Consider the following 16377-nt stretch of genomic DNA (forward strand, 5'->3'; position numbering starts at 1 on the left):
CATCTCCTCTAGACTCCATTTCCCATGAACACTAGCGCCCATTCACAAAATCATGAGACCGATCATGGGACCGTGTAGCTCCTGTGTCTAACAGCAGTGTTTGGGTTACAGTTGATGCCACCATTATGGCGGTAGAAACCATCGCACCTGACTGGGAGTTTGACCGTTTTGACGACGGTTCACAGAGTAAGTAAAGCGTCTGGTCCTGACCTGCAGTGTAACGTAGCAACAGGCTAATGCTAACTGACGTTATCCTCTAGAGCTAGCTTACCCTGCTATCAGGATGCTATGCCACTAGACGCCGTCTATTTGCTGGCCCGCAACTAATGTTGCAGTTACTTGCAAACAAATGCTCGTCAAATGGACACATTTTAAATTTATTTTGCTATATTTATTACAACTGGACGTTCATAACACGCAGTCCAGTTGTAATGTAATGGTATATTTAAGTGACACCATAGTTGCTAACGTTAGTCACCAACATCAGTCACATATGTTAGCAGTTACAGCTGAGCAGTTTGACAGCTAAACGACACGTTAGTGCAGTAGTTTGAACAGTAGCTCTCACATAATATATCATTTATAATGTCAAAAGCAGCATAAATAGCCAAGTGTAGCGCCAACTTCCTTATGTTAAAGTTAGCAAAATGAGCAATAGTCTAGTTTTCTAGTGAGAATGTCAGGCTTCCTGCAGTTGTGGATGACATGGGTTTAAGTGTGTATTATGTGCCTATTTGTTGCTCTGACATTCATATGCAGGCCGTAAAAAGACCGAAGTTTAATTGCTAGAAAAGGTACCTGTCTTTACTTTAAATCTTTTAGCAAAGGTAATGGGCCTGGTAGTGTTAACTGCTAACTAGCTGCAACAACATTAATGTTTACATTAGAGTGAGTCTTTAAACGCAGCATCAGCCCAAGTGTCCCTAATTAAACCCTCCACCCTACAGAAATACACACAGAGGTTCAACTGAAGAACTACAGCAAGTTTCTGGAGGAGTACACCTCCCAACTGAGGGGTATTGAGGAGGCTCTGGATGACTCCATTGGAGATGTTTGGGACTTCACTCTGGACCCCATCGCCCTGAAGGTAAAACACCAAACACTAGTGGCTGTACATGAAGCGTGAAAAAACTGATGTTGTTTTTACACAGTTTACACTTGTGCAACTTCCTCCTCAGTACTTTCCACTCTCTTTCAGCTTCTCCCATACGAGCAGTCATCACTACTGGAGTTAATTAAAACAGACAACAAGGTAAATAAAGACAGGGTCTGTCATTTTTTCTGTTTGTCATTTTTTCCTTTTTTGATGACTGTTATTGTGTTTTGTGTGCAGGTGCTGAACAAAGTCATCACAGTTTATGCTGCTCTCTGCAGTGAAGTGAAGAAGCTCAAGTATGAGGTAAGCATGGTCAAGACATTGTACTAATTTTGAGGTTAGTTTGGCTTGCGTTTTTCATCACATCTGCCTACTCTTACCTAAAGATGCCCTGTGGAGTTTGAAGGATTAATATAATGTGCATCCTTGAATTCTAACTCGTGTGATGAATGCATTCCCTTCCTTGTAAAACATTTGCAAAGCCAGTTTCTAAAACATATTTTAAATCCAGCTTTGTTTACCAGCTTGTGGTCTTCCTCCCTGCCCTTGTTGGCTCGTTGCTGCATATTTTGTGTAACTGCCACCTGTTGATCAGTGGAATAGTGTGACACCATTGGCAGGATTGTGTATCGCATCACTTGTGCATGAGATAAACAAAACAATGACCCACTCATAGAAAAACAAGTCTGCAGTGTTACTAGAGATCTAAAACTCCAGCAGGAACATTTAAGCAACATCACTCTAAATAGATGTTATTCCTGTGTGCTAAATTTATGTTCCTTTGCAGGCTGAAACCAAGTTCTACAATGGCTTACTGTACTATGGAGAGGGAGGTAATCTGTCAGCTGTCATTGCTTACTTCAATTTTTGGTTTGCCCTCAGTGGTACACAGTGCACAGTGCACAGTTATTTCTTTTGATTAAGAAATAACATATTTATGTGCATTTGTGTTACAGTCTCTGACACCAGCGTTGTTGAAGGAGACTCTCAGATTCAGATGGGCAGATTTATCTCGTTCCTCCAGGTAGCCAATAAAGATTTTTTTTCTATCATAACGTACTGCAGTTTATTGAAATCCAGAAAACACTGATCGTTTCTCTCTTTGTCTGTTGGTAGGAACTGTCCTGTTTTGTGTCAAGATGTTATGAAGTGGTGGTCAACATTGTTCATCAGCTGGCTGCCCTCTACAACAGCAACAAGTAAGGTCTTACTACAGAAGCAAGTAATGTTACACAGTGAATGTAGTGTTCTTGTCGGATTGGCTCGAATACCCATGTTGTCAAAAGAGCCTTTGTGCACTTCACATGCAGACGAAATAACATGCATGTTTGGCTCTGTGTCAGCTTAAAACAAAATGTACAAAAGCATTTTTCCTTTCATATCTCAGGGGTGCAACAAAAATCATTGAGTCATCAGGTGTCCATTTCCAGGTGGGTTTTAAGATTATATTCCTTTTATGTCTTCAGTCTCTGTTCTCTGTCTCTAAACATTTCTTACCATGTCTTTTTTGTGTTCCCTCTGCAGATAGTGTACGAACACCTCGGGGAGTTGTTAGTGGTTCTGCTCACACTCGATGAGATAATGGAAAATCATGGCACACTAAAAGATCACTGGAAGATGTATAAAAGGTAAACACACACACACACGCATGCATGCATGCATGCGCATACACACATCTGTTGCATCCAGTGAGATAAATGAAAAGCTATATTTCATGAATTCAACTTTTTTTGCACAGAAGACAATATTCACCTGTTAAAATTGAAGGACAGCTCATTGTTCTCTCAATGGTTCATAAAAGTTGATTGAAATCAGTCACACAGCCAAGAAAAACTGTCAAAAAATGTCACATCTGTCATTTATTTCTTAAAAATATATTCTTGGAATAGCAAACAAAGCAAGACCTCAATAATGCTATAATATGAATCTCAGTTATTACTATTCAGCCGAATTAAATCACATGATGTCCTTCAAAATTGCTGTTTTCAGCTTAAGTTGAGCATAGTGTTAGTTCAGGCAGGACACGATGTCAAGCTCAGCTCACATCCCAGCTACGTCGGTTGATCTCAACAGCAGTTTATAATTTATTTCAACATACTTGCTTTAAAGGAGCTCTATATGATATTCAGAGCATATCTATGATTAAGAGGTTGTCTGCATATGGTTCTCAACATAGAGGTGGCTAAGCTGGCTGCTAGCAGCTAATGGAGCTAGTCGCATGAACAGTGCTCACAACTGCATCAGTGTTGACAGAGCTAATGGTATTAACATGGAGAGGGGACCGAAGGGTGAGTGCTATGCTTCCGTGAAAGAACATCGAGATATCAGAGGTAATCGCTGTATGAGCATGGTGTGGAGCGGCAGCGATTAGCTAGCCAGTTGGATACACTCAGAAGGACTACCATGCACCGCAGCTCGACCATCCACCACAACAACAAAACAGAACTTGGATTACAGCACAGGCAAAAGGAAGGGTGACTTCATTCTCTGCTCAGGACGCTGTTATTCCCCTATATTTTTACATAGAATATAGTTGTCTGCTGCTATATTAATGCTCTTGTATCGTATACAGCTCCTTTGATATACAATATTTGTAGGCTATAGTCTTTTATAATTTAATTCTCTTGTTGTAGGTTGTTAAAATCTGTGCACCATAACCCGGGAAAGTTTTCCATTCCTGAAGAGAAGCTGAAACCGTTCGAAAAGCTCCTGCTCAAGCTTGAGGGACAGCTGCTGGATGGCATGATACTGCAGGTGACTTCACTTCTTTCAGGCTGTTGTTATGTATTAGAATTGATTTTCTGAGCTGTTTTGCTGAGAAGTCAGTGGTTTTAGTTTTTTGCTAATATGCAAATGGATATAAATTTCTCAACTGTAAGAACAGGTCATTTTAAGACTGAATACTTGAGTGAATATATTCTGTTCGTGTCCTCTGAGCAGCATTAACCTCATGATGTTTATGACTGCGTAACAGGCCTGTGTGGAGCAGAGATTCGATGATCCTGGGGAAGGAGTAGCTGTCGCCAAAAACAGCGCCTTTGCTGAGGAGTTTGCCTTCAACTTTCGCACCATATTCACTAATGTTGAATCCAAAATTGGTCAGTTTCTCTTCTTTGAATAGACTGGTTTCACTTTACTTTGCAGCAGCCTCAAAGTGATTTATGTCTGTGTGTCTGTATTGTTTTCAGGTGAACCTTCAGAGATAGACCAGAGAGATAAATATGCTGGCGTCTGTTGCCTCTTTGTGCTTCACTTTCACATCTTCAGGAGTGTTGACAAAAAGTTCTACAAAGCGCTGCTCGACATCTGTAAAAAGGTAGCTCAGTGTTCCTGGCCTGCCTTTTTTCTCTAACTGTGACAGTCCTCCCTCGTCTAAATGTGGAAACATTTCCCTCATGTGTGTTTTTGTGTCTGCCTCTCTCTGTAGGTTCCAGCAGTTACTCTCACTGCAAACATCATCTGGTTTCCTGACACGTTCCTCCTGGCTAAGGTCCCAGCGGCAGCTAAACTGATGGATAAGAAGAGTCTACAGGCCATCAGAGCGCAGAGAGACACCTACCTACAGCAAAGAGCACAGACGCTAACAAAGTCAGCGGGGACAAAAACATTTATTTTGTCTAACTTTGATTTTTAGGTTTGCAGAATCTCATAGTTTCTGTTGTCTCTTTTCCTCAGGGATGTTCAGTCGTACTATGTGTTTGTAACTTCCTGGATGATGAAGATGGAGTCCATCCTGTCCAAGGAGCAGAAAAGTGACAAGTTGGCAGAAGACCTTAACAGCAGGTGTAATGTGTTTATACAGGTAAGGACTGACAGGATTATCCTCAAACAAGACTCAGCAGGACTACAGAGCAGGACATGGCATTCACAGTTTTCTAATTCTTATTTAAAGGGATGTTCAGTTTTGTTTATGTAGGGTTGTATTAGGTACTTTTCCACAGTTAGTTTATCACCTACAGTAGATGGCAGTAGGCTCGCTCCCGGTTTGGAGAAGCAGACAGGAGTACCGGAGTATTCAGGGTACTGTCATAGAGGAGTGAAGAAAAAAGAAAATAAAAGAAAGTGAAGAAAAAGAAAATATTCACATTTAAGAGGCTGGAATCAGAATTTTGACTCTTTTTTTGTGGTGGTGGTGGTGTTGTTGTTGTTGTTGTTGTTGTTGTTTTTCTTAAAAAAATTCTCAAACTGGTTAATCAATTATCGAATTAGTTGGCGATTAATTTAATAGTTGACAATAATTAATTGATTAATCGCTGCAGCTCATGCCCCCCTCCACAGCAGTACATTGCTTAGCTTCTGTGGCGGTACACGTGCCTGTTTCTCCAAACGGGGAGTGTGCTGACAAACCCCCACTACAGCTAACAGGGATAAATACCTCATACAACCCCACTTCTAAAAATCAAACTGTCCCTTCAAATTCAGCTGTAAATGCACCTAAGATGCTCTGATTATCATTTAAGAACAGCCAGATATAACGTCTTTACTAACAGTTCCCTCCCTCTGTGTTTGCTGTTCCTCACAGGGCATCCTGTATGCATACAGCATCAGCACTATTATCAAAACCACCATGAACATGTACATGTCGATGCAGCGGCCCATGACCAAGACCTCCGTCAAAGCTCTGTGTCGACTGGTTGAGCTACTCAAGGTGTGTGTGCCTTTGAGTTTTTCTTTGCTTTTCCCCAATGTCTGTTTGTGTGAAACTAATAAGGTCAAGTCACGGGATATTGTTTCTGTCCCCTTAGGCTGTGGAGCACACATTCCACAGGCGGTCCATGGTTGTAGCAGACTCTGTTTCTCACATCACTCAGCAGCTGCAGTCGCAGGCCCTCAACGCCATTGGCAACGCCAAGGTAAATACAAACAGATAATAAAGCACATTATTGGTATTTACAGGAGGAGTTTGTGGAGGAGCAAAGGAGACATATCTAACTTTAATTTGTTTTAATTCCCTGAAGAAAAGGGTGATCTCCGACAAGAAGTACAGCGAGCAGCGACTGGACGTGCTGTCCTCTCTGGTGCTGGCAGAAAATGCTCTGAGTGGACCGAGCACAAAGGAGCGTCGCCTAGTGGTGTCTCTGGCACTGTGTGTGGGCACTCAGCTGGTACGTTGGGAGGAGTCTGTGTTTGGATACAAACGCGTCTGTTTCCTTGTTATTTGATCCAATTCGTAGCTTGACATTGAAATCTCTTGCTGTCTCGTAGAAAACTTTCAAGGACGAGGAGCTGCTTCCACTGCAGCTGGTGTTGAAAAAGCTGGATCTGATAAGTGAGCTGAGCGAGAGGTGGGATTTTGTTTTCTTTTGATCACACTGAACAAAAATTTCTAGTCAGTGCATGAAACAATCTGCTTTCGCTCCATCTGCTAAGAGCTGGCAAAGTGATTAACCCTCCAGGCAGTGAAGAAAACTTCCAGAAGTTAAGATGCTGCTGCTTGGTGTGCAGCCAGTGTGACAGACAGCTTTCAACATTTCATTTAACAGACAGACAGTTTTTTTGCTGTGATGTCTCATTTGCTAATAGCCTGCACAGAAGTATTGAGAACAGACTAAAACCAAACACTTTTTATCACCAAATCGTTTGGTGGAGTCTAGTGTTGGACCTTGTCCGAACTGTGTATAAATTGTCGATGTTTCATTTGACCTACTTTAAAAGTCTTTAGGCATACTGAGGGACTGTTCCTTCATTCCTCAGGGTCAAGCTGCAGTGTGACTGTAGCTTCCTTTACTGGCAGCGAGCTGTGTTTCCCATCTACCTAGATGATGTATATGACAATGCCGTGGACGCAGCACGAATACACGTAAGCAGACTGGCCTCTGATGCACTGATCACACACACACACACACACACACACACACTTATTCTTTGAGATGCTTTATGAGCAAGAACCGTGATGCTCTGCTTGGATCACAAAGGACTTTTTTATCAGTATAAGGGGAAACATTGCTGAATGAATTTTTGAAGTTGGTATTCACTGCTTTGTTGATCCTTTGATTTACTGAAGTATATTGTATTGCATAGCATAGCGTAGTATAGTTTGGTTTTAAATTTTGCCTGTGTTTTTCTCCTGCTTGTGTTTGATTGGCTGCTCTGGTGTTCTCCTTCCTTGCTGATGTCCTTGATTGGCCGGAGCAGTACATGTTCAGTGCGCTGCGGGACTGTGTGCCCTCCATGTTGCACGCCAAACACATGGAGTCATGTAACCAACTACTGGAGAGCTACGACAAGGAGATCATGGACGTGTTCAATGAGGTGAGAACAGATGACATTTAGTAGCCAGATGAAATGAGGATGTTGCAGGATAAAGTGAGATTATGGTGTGCAAGTGTCAGGACTCTTGATTTAAGTTCATTTTGTACATATCAAACAGATTTCCAGTGTTGCAGTCACATCCTTTACCTCCATGTTTCTGGTGTACATGTGTGAACCTTGATCTCATTTGTTCTGGCCTCTACCTCTTGTAGCACCTGCTGGACAAGCTGTGTAAGGAGATCGAGAAGGACCTGCGTCTCTCTGTTCACACCCACCTGAAGCTGGACGACAGGAACCCTTTCAAAGTCGGCATGAAGGACCTGGCGCACTTCTTCTCCCTCAAACCCATCCGCTTCTTCAACCGCTTCATCCACATCAAAGGTGCACATTCTAGATGGTGACACGGGTGTGGATTTTCACTCTTGTCTCATGACACTCCCACAAAATAAACTCCTGTCCTGTACCAATCCCTAAAGAATGAGTACCATCCCACCACATCCTTGTGTTTTGTTCCACAAAGCAGGAATTCTAGTTTACAAATTTTAGTCTGCATGTGAATCAGTACAAATGATAAAGATTTTGTAGTGAAATAACAAATTAGGGGATTTTTCAGCTTTGGCTGAGGTGTGCACCCTCTGATTGCTGTCACTATTTCAGTTGCAATTTAAAACATTTGTTTAAATATTTCATTCAGTGAAAATACAGTTAAATCTGTGTTTAACTGAGCGATTTCTTACCAGTACACTGTGTATAGTAGAAGTAAGTGAACCCTGGTCATGTCAGTATGAGTAAGTGTACTGTGTGTGCTGCGCAACACTGACACCTGCTGGAAAACTGTAAGATGGTGTTAAGGGTGTAACATAATTACTTGTCTCTTTTATTCATGTCCTGCAGCCTATGTGACCCACTACCTGGATAAAACTTTCTACAACCTAACCACTGTCGCTCTGCATGACTGGGCCACCTACAGTGAGATGAGAAACCTCGCCACACAACGCTATGGGCTCACAATGACGGAGGCACACCTGCCCAGCCAGACCCTAGAGCAGGTCTGTGGTTACTCCGTACACATCATTAATAGAGGTGCATTTTTAGTTAAAGAAGTATAGGTAAATAGTTAATTATAACTGGATTGCCTGTTTGTTCTCAACAGGGTTTGGACGTTCTGGAGATCATGAGGAACATTCACGTCTTTGTCTCTCGCTACCTTTACAATCTCAACAACCAGGTAAGACATGTTGCCTCTATGTGAACCTTCTCTCTCTTGAACCGAGCAGATGTCTCTGCATTATATGCTGTTTCTCTTTCCAACAGATCTTCATAGAGAAGGCCAGTAACAACAAGCACTTGAACACCATCAACATCCGTCACATTGCCAACTCCATCCGGACCCACGGCACAGGCATTATGAACACCACAGTGAGTTTACACAGAAAGCAGTGATGTGTGTTTTAGTCCGTCTCTGTTTGTTCTGGTGTATCCGTGTGTTTTTGCTTCACTTGCTGCACATCTCTCGTCTTTCATCAGGTGAATTTCACCTACCAGTTCCTGCGGAAGAAGTTTTACATCTTCAGTCAGTTTATGTACGACGAGCACATCAAGTCCAGACTCATCAAGGACATCCGCTTCTTCAGAGAAACAAAGGACCAGTCTGATCAGAAGGTAGGAAAAGTCTCGGTGCCTGTCCAAATGTATTCATTATACCACACCAGTTAACACAAACAAAGCACAATGGACAGATGGTGAATATTGCAGGAGTGAAATGCTCTGCTTTATTTCAATCAGATGGTTGTAACACCAGTTGAGCTCCAACTGGTGGGAGCTGGAAACTGAAATCCAGTGGTTAAGATTAAATGAACCTGCCAAATGAACATGTGAAGTTTTCTTATTAACAGACACAGACTTTGGGTAAATCCAGCCTCGGGAGCAGAGGGCTTTTCTAGATTTGCTGTTCTTGGAACCAGTTAGCTGTCTAATCCTCCTCAAGTTTCTGTTTTAAAAATATCATATCACCAGGCACAATAACTTAGCTCCCTGCCTCCAGCTCTTGCTCAGCTGTAGTTCTTTTATTTATTTTTTTTTTGTTGTAGTATCCATTTGAGCGAGCGGAGAAATTTAACCGTGGCATCAGGAAGCTGGGCATCACTCCGGAAGGACACAGCTACCTGGACCAGTTCAGACAGCTCATCAGCCAGATTGGTGAGAACAACACACGAATGTTGATTTGTTCATGGCATTAAATCTTAGCAATCCAATTGCTGGCAAAAGTAAACCAAAACCAGTTTACCCTGTTTTCTTTCAGGTAACGCCATGGGCTATGTGCGCATGATCCGTTCTGGAGGCCTCCACTGTTGCAGCAGTGCCATCAGGTAAAAGAGAGTTGTTTGAGTGCTGGTTGTGTCTATTTGTGCTTCCATGGAATGTTCATATGGACGACATGGGCTGAGTCACTCTGAGAAAGTCTCTGAAATACCAGATGAACTGGATACATCAGTGTTACTTATGTTAATGTTTAAGATGAGATTAATATGTGGGGGTGGTGGAGGGGATGACACTTTGAAGATCAATTAAATCTGCCAAATCTTAGTTTACTATAAATTTAATTCTCCCATGTTTTTTTTAGTTAACTTTTCAGTTTATTTGTAATATATACACACACACATAAATATGTGTGTGTGTATATATATACATACATATACATACATACATACATACATATACATACATACATATATATCTATATATATATATATATATATATATATATATATATATAGATATATATACATACATACATACATACATATATACATATATATATATATATATATGTGTGTGTGTGTGTGTCTGTGTGTGTGTACTGTATACACTGGGTGGCATTAAAGAATGAAATAAAATCAGTACGTCAGTGTTGCTGCTATCAAAGGGCTGTGCCTGTCTTCTCCCTCTTGAGAGGAGGAGGAGGAGGTGCAGAAAACATGGCCCTGCAGGCAGAATTGACATCTCCACATAATTCTTGTTTTCATTACAAGCTATGATCAGTTTGCTGCTTATATAAATGCACATATATATTTCTTGTTTCCTCAGCTGCTAACAGAGTCGAAACACATGACGTCTTTATTTTGATTAAATGTATTTTTAACAGTTCTTGGTGACAGTTCTGTTGGTTCATTTTAAAACATCGCTATTTTTTAAATGGTTAGTTACACATAACATATCAATACATCTAAATTTAATTGCAACGTTAGCTCTTAGTTCTATTTCAATGAGCTCACAGTGTGGGGTGTCTTTGATTAAAACCAGACGTCAGAGGGTTATAAATTTAATAGACCTCCTCTTTGAGTTTTTCCAGGCTGGTCATAAACCAGGGTCTGGCCCTTTAACGTCCTCTGATGACCTACAGGTCATGTGAGCAGTTTCTGGGAGAAATGTTTCAGTTAAAGATTAAGGATTTTAAATTCCTCATCTTTATGACGCCACACTCATGTGCACTGAAGTGTGTTTTTGTCATATCTCACTGGTGTGTTTTTGTGTGTGTGTCCCCTCCAGGTTCGTCCCTGACCTGGAGGATATAGTCAACTTTGAGGAGCTGGTGAAGGAGGAGGGACTTTCAGAGGAGACCCAGAGAGCCGCCAGGTAGGGCATTTGAAAACCCTGCCGTATTTCTCCAAATTATATATTATTATATATAAATAAAAATTTGTCTAACGTGGCCTTATTTCTGTTATTAGAGTCAAAAATTATTTTGGTGTATTTTGGACTGGGGTTGTTTTAAGTCTGGCGTCAGCTCCAGCCGGTGTTAAACTCTATGATTCCGTTTTAGTTTAATATTTCTGTCACGCACAGACAAACAGCTGTGCTTTAGTTGTTTCTGTGATGAAATATTGTCAAGATACTTTCAGTGTAGTTCCATTTTTACACCTGCAGAGGGCACCACAGTGCGAGATATGTAAAAAGAAACATCACCTGTTGTTTGCACAGTTCTTGTTAAATGTTGTGCGTGTCACTTCCAGCATCCTGGATTCAGTGTTGGGAGATCTGACCAGCAACTCTGCTGAAGGGACGGAGTACTTCAAGATGCTGGTGGCTGTGTTTGCGCCTGAGTTTCGCAGTGCCAAGAATATGCACCTGAGGAACTTCTACATGATTGTACCCCCACTGGTCAGTGTGAAGACCTGTTATTTGTGTCACGCTCTTTTTCTCTTTCTGTGTGTTTGTGTTTACCTCGTCTCTCTGCGGTGTTTTAATTTTTCTTGACTGTTCAGCATCTATGCAGCAGTTTCAGTAATTTACACACAACAAATCTCTCCCGTAGACGGTGAATTTTGTGGAGCACTCCATCAGCTGCAAAGAGAAACTCAACAAGAAAAACAAATCTGGAGCTGCTTTCACAGATGATGGCTTTGCTATGGGTGAGTGGGTTTAAGCCATAAGTATTTACCAAACATCAGCTCAGTGCTCTACACTTCTGCTTTTTTACTGTCGACTTACTCTCCTCTTCTCTCTCGCTCTCACAGGTGTGGCGTACATCCTGAAGCTGCTGGACCAGTATCTGGAGTTTGACTCTCTGCACTGGTTCCAGGCCGTCAGAGACAAGTACAAGAGGGAGATGAATGCTGTGGTGAAGGAGCAGAGCGTCCAGTCGGCCAGCCAGGATGAGAAGTTACTGCAAACTATGAACCTCACTCAGAAGAGGCTGGACATCTACCTTCAGGTACAGTCCCTATTGAATTGTGGAAGACACACCCACATGTACGCACACAACAAACACCCCCCCCTTCAACCTGTCTTACTGAGGGATGTTAAAGGAATATTTCACCCACAAAATGACCATTTGTATATCAGTTAGATTTGCTGTTACCTTAAATCTGTGAAAAAAAAAAAAACTTTTGTCTTCCATGTATGCCTCCACCTCCTCCTTGCTAAAAAAAAAAAAAAAAAACCTTAGTACTGGAGTCTGGCTTTGAAGAGAGCATAGAAAAGTTATAGTTTCAGTTCAGTTTTACATAGGAAGATTTTAGCAAAAATTCATGTTTTTGGGAAGTACTGAGCATACGACTGGATAAATGAGACTTGTATTACACCGCATGAGTTGTGTGAGAGTCTGTAAATGGATGTTTTGATATAATTTTGCTGTTGTTAAGCGTGGTCCCCAATGAATCAGTATGTTCTGTGTTCTCCGAGGAGGCATGCGAGAAAACCAAAGTTTTCTTTAGGATTTCAATGTAGCACAGCATGATTAATTGATTTATAAATTGTCATTTTTTTAGGTGAAATATGCCTTTAACAGGAAGTATAATGTTGCCGTGGATTCAACGAATTGGCATTATAAAATGGCTGCCGAATTAGCTACTGGTTCCTGTTTGCAATGTGTCCATGGATGTACAGACTACTGTTATTTTTAATGACTTGGATACTGAAGAAAACATGATGATTCTCAGTCAGGTTCTGATTCAAGGAACGTCTTGAAGCAGATTTATGGACTTTATTCAGGATGGACGTGGGTGATAGCCTTGGGATGTGGAGGTCAAACTGAATCCAAAAAATGTGTATCATGTCTGTGTTCAGATTAGGGTTGGGTACCGAAACTCGGTACTTTTTGTACTTGGTACCGATTCACGTCGGTACTACCAACTACCGTTTCACTTAAAATGAATAGGTGCCAAATTTCGGTACCTGAGGTGGAGGCGGAGCAAGAGCACATGACTTACACCTCAGACTCAGCAACAATAGCGACAAAAAAAATGTGCAGACAAAAGTTAACATGCAGCACTGTTCTTAAATGTTCTCAATAAAATGTTGAAACTGAGAAGTTTAGACTATGGGCCCGAACAACACATAGTGCGTCCAAATTCACACCCGTTCTTCTCTGTGGATTTTCTCCGTGACCATATCGTCCGAGCGAGAAGCCACGCATATCACGTGAAACGGCAGAACTGTACCTTTCCAACAAGGCCAAGCACTTGCTGGTAATCCAACGTTTTCACAGCGAAAAAAACTGATAAAGTTGCAATAAAATGACGTATAACAGAGCTTTCATACAGCTTTGCACACACATTACTCTTGGATGGATTACTCGCGAACGCAGGCTCGCACAGAAATACCACGCATATCACATGAAAGTGCAGGAGCAGAGCTTTCATGTGATACCACACACATCATTGTGCTGTCATCCCATCACACTATAAATCCAGATCAGTTGTCTACAAAATAAAAACCTGACGAATTTCTTTACAATCCATTATACAGATCTTGTTATCAGTCACTTCATACAGTGAGGAATATCGTATCTTACCACGTCTTAGGCTTGTGTGTTTCTCCCTGTCTATCCACATTTGTAGTCCAGCTTTCAAGATGCAAACATCTCCATATTGTCCAGCTGACACTCCATCAAACTTTGTATGACAAAACCAGCCACTTCACCTTTGCTCACCCAGACAACTGCAGCTTAATTATGCATGCTGACAGGGCAGTAGTAACCATATACATTGAGGGGGACACGTGCCCCCCCAGCAATGCCCAAAATGTCCCCCCAATATATAACTGAAACTGAAAAACAAATATTATCTTGGAGGACATCATTGCACTTGGTTGACTATTTTTCTATGATCTTAGATGTAAATATTGCATGTTTCTTTCAGATAAAACATGTTTTTGACTTGTGAATGAGTCAATGGAATTTCTTGCAATAATGAAAAAATACTGGCAATCATGTCCGCCTGGCACAAACCACATGTTTTGGACAGCTGTGAAGTGACAGAATGTCCCAGCATCATGGTTCTTATATTGCCAGATTCCAGAGAGTCTCCCCTCTTCAGATATGGCAGAATATGTCTTCTTCCAACTTGCTATGGTGAGATACATGTAAAAATGTAAGAATTTAGTAACACAAATTTGTTTTTTTTTCATTGATATAAAAATTAATATAAAATACAGGCACATAGAAGGACATGTAATGATGGCAAATCTGGTTAGCCCAGATTGTCCTGAAAAAAAAACAAGATACAGCATGTGTATGTAGCCTTTATAATGACTGTGATATGAGCTTAAAAGTAAAGGCAGTAAAAATACCCCAAAAAGGCCTAGGGCCCATAGGGTTAAAAAGTACTGAAATAAGGTACCGCTTGGTACCAGTACCGAATTCCAGATACCGGTACTGGTACCCTATCGGTTCAATTATGAACGGTACCCAACCCTAGTTCAGATGTGACTCAGGAAAGGAACTTAATCTTTGATGCAAATTGCTGCTCGTGGGTTTTAAAGTACTTAAATTGCACAGACGCTGCTGCTGACTGTGTTGATAAGAGGGCCCAATCAGCAGCCCATACTACAATAACTGGCTTCTTATTGTTTTTGGAACACCTCAGTGCACCTGTCTCTTTCACCTCGCACAGAATCTTCACGTCTCTCCCTCCACGCCTGAAAACCCCAGATGTGTAAGAATCGTTCACTCTGACCTCTTTGTCTTCCTCTCACTTCAGGAGTTTGAGCTGCTCCACTTCTCATTAAGCAGCGCCCGGATCTTCTTCAGAGCAGACAAGACTGCAGCCGAGGAGACTCAGGAGAAGAAAGATAAAGGTTAGATGATGTTGTGATGATTAATTGAGACCTTTTAATTATGCAAAGCCTCTGACACTCCCGCCCTGTTATACAGGGTTTTTGTAGATGGTTTTACATAGATGGCTGGTATACTGATTAATGATGGGTGAGTCAGTTCGTCTTCATCTCAGAAGTAACTCGGTTGCTTTTTCTTCCACCAGAGGAAGCTTCCAAAGCGGGAAGTACTGTAGATGGCTCAACCCCGACTGAACCTGCCTCAAAGTGACCCTCACTGTGAGATCAGCAGATCAGGGTTCACAACATGGGAACCATAAAATGAGGGGAGTGTGCGCCTGGGCAGAGGAGGGAGTGTGAAGAGAGGATCTCAAGCAGCAGACTGCACTGAAACATGTGCTTCGTTCAGGGAGAAACAACTCGTAAACTGGATGTAACGACAGACACCTAAAGGATCTTATGTCTCTTTACGTCTCACGACAAAGCAATCATCATCATCATCATGAGAGAGAATGTCTGCTCATAGTGCTCCTGCAGGACGTGTCTTTTTGGTTTCCATCCTTCAGAAACAACGATGTAACATCCCCACAGCTTTGAAGTGTTTGCAACATCTAATAACTTCAGTTTGAATTTGTAGCATTTATGCGAGCGACTGCAATTTTGAAAAGGTCAGCTGGTGTCAGCTGTACTGTATCAGTGATCGCTTTCTTTGCCATGCTGCCTTCTGATACTCACACATCCAGTCTAGATGGACTAGATTATTTTTCTACAGTAGAAGCCTCAGCTGTGTGTGTGTGTCCTCTGCTGATCAGAGACAAATCCAATCAGTGACTGATTTGCATCTGTTTTTATTTTCTATACTTTGCTACATCTTTGTGTCCACTGTACTAATTGTGATCGATTGCCCGTTGCCTTTAACGGCAGCTCTGTTCTTAACGGTGCTGCAAATTATAGCAGAGTAATGAGAATGTTTTCAGTGTATTATCTCATGTTACGTGCCATATTTGTCTACTGCTAGTTCTTGTTTTGTCCATTTTATACATTGTATGAATTATGGTGTGTATGTGCCTTTCAAATCTGTGGATACCTGTTTGGATAACCTAATTAATTTAGGAATAATACATCTAACATACAAAGATTCTCAATCTGTGGGTGTAGCATAGTGCAAACGTTTCAGGAGATGTTTCATTACATTTTGATTTCCCAGTTTTGTATTTATCAACATGTGGTACATGTGAGGCCATAACTGGTCAGAACTACATTCCATGAATTGACTTGCTTGATGAGAAAGTTCTGTTCAGTCTTTGAGGACTAATAAAACCTGCACTTTCAACAGAATGTTTGGAAATGAAATCCTTCAGACTTCAAACAAGCAGTGTCCGTATTGTACATGTCTGCCTGCAAATTTGTACATTATAATCAAAACTGACTCCAGGAAATGAATTTAAATTAGCGAGGGATCCCTGACGTTGCAA

The 16377-nt window shown here is 41.4% G+C and overlaps 1 protein-coding gene across 1 annotated transcript; it reads left to right on the top strand.

The window, feature by feature from the left end:
- Positions 1-49: 49 nt before the first annotated feature.
- washc4 (WASH complex subunit 4) lies at positions 50-16240 on the top strand. The gene is made up of 33 exons (XM_049573760.1): positions 50-186; positions 948-1087; positions 1199-1252; positions 1334-1399; positions 1884-1929; positions 2053-2120; positions 2213-2295; positions 2484-2526; positions 2621-2724; positions 3730-3850; positions 4071-4194; positions 4285-4412; positions 4524-4684; positions 4772-4898; positions 5619-5744; positions 5842-5949; positions 6055-6201; positions 6302-6381; positions 6791-6896; positions 7232-7348; positions 7561-7729; positions 8243-8397; positions 8502-8576; positions 8663-8767; positions 8876-9010; positions 9439-9547; positions 9651-9717; positions 10898-10984; positions 11362-11509; positions 11664-11760; positions 11866-12062; positions 14830-14926; positions 15109-16240. The coding sequence occupies exons 1-33, from the start codon at positions 126-128 to the stop codon at positions 15171-15173; spliced, it is 3516 nt and encodes a 1171-aa protein (XP_049429717.1). The 5' UTR covers positions 50-125; the 3' UTR covers positions 15174-16240.
- The last annotated feature ends 137 nt before the right edge of the window (positions 16241-16377 follow it).

The sequence above is a fragment of the Epinephelus fuscoguttatus genome, linkage group LG4 (assembly GCF_011397635.1).
Source record: "Epinephelus fuscoguttatus linkage group LG4, E.fuscoguttatus.final_Chr_v1".
NCBI classification, from domain to species: Eukaryota; Metazoa; Chordata; class Actinopteri; order Perciformes; family Serranidae; genus Epinephelus; species Epinephelus fuscoguttatus.

Excerpts from the sequence above, each read along its gene's own strand:
- washc4 (XM_049573760.1), top strand. The coding sequence starts at position 126 with ATGGCGGTAGAAACCATCGCACCTGACTGGGAGTTTGACCGTTTTGAC. Across the intron at positions 6,382-6,790 it reads ATAAGTGAGCTGAGCGAGAG|GGTCAAGCTGCAGTGTGACT; the intron begins GTGGGATTTTGT and ends TTCATTCCTCAG. Across the intron at positions 10,985-11,361 it reads GAGACCCAGAGAGCCGCCAG|CATCCTGGATTCAGTGTTGG; the intron begins GTAGGGCATTTG and ends TGTCACTTCCAG.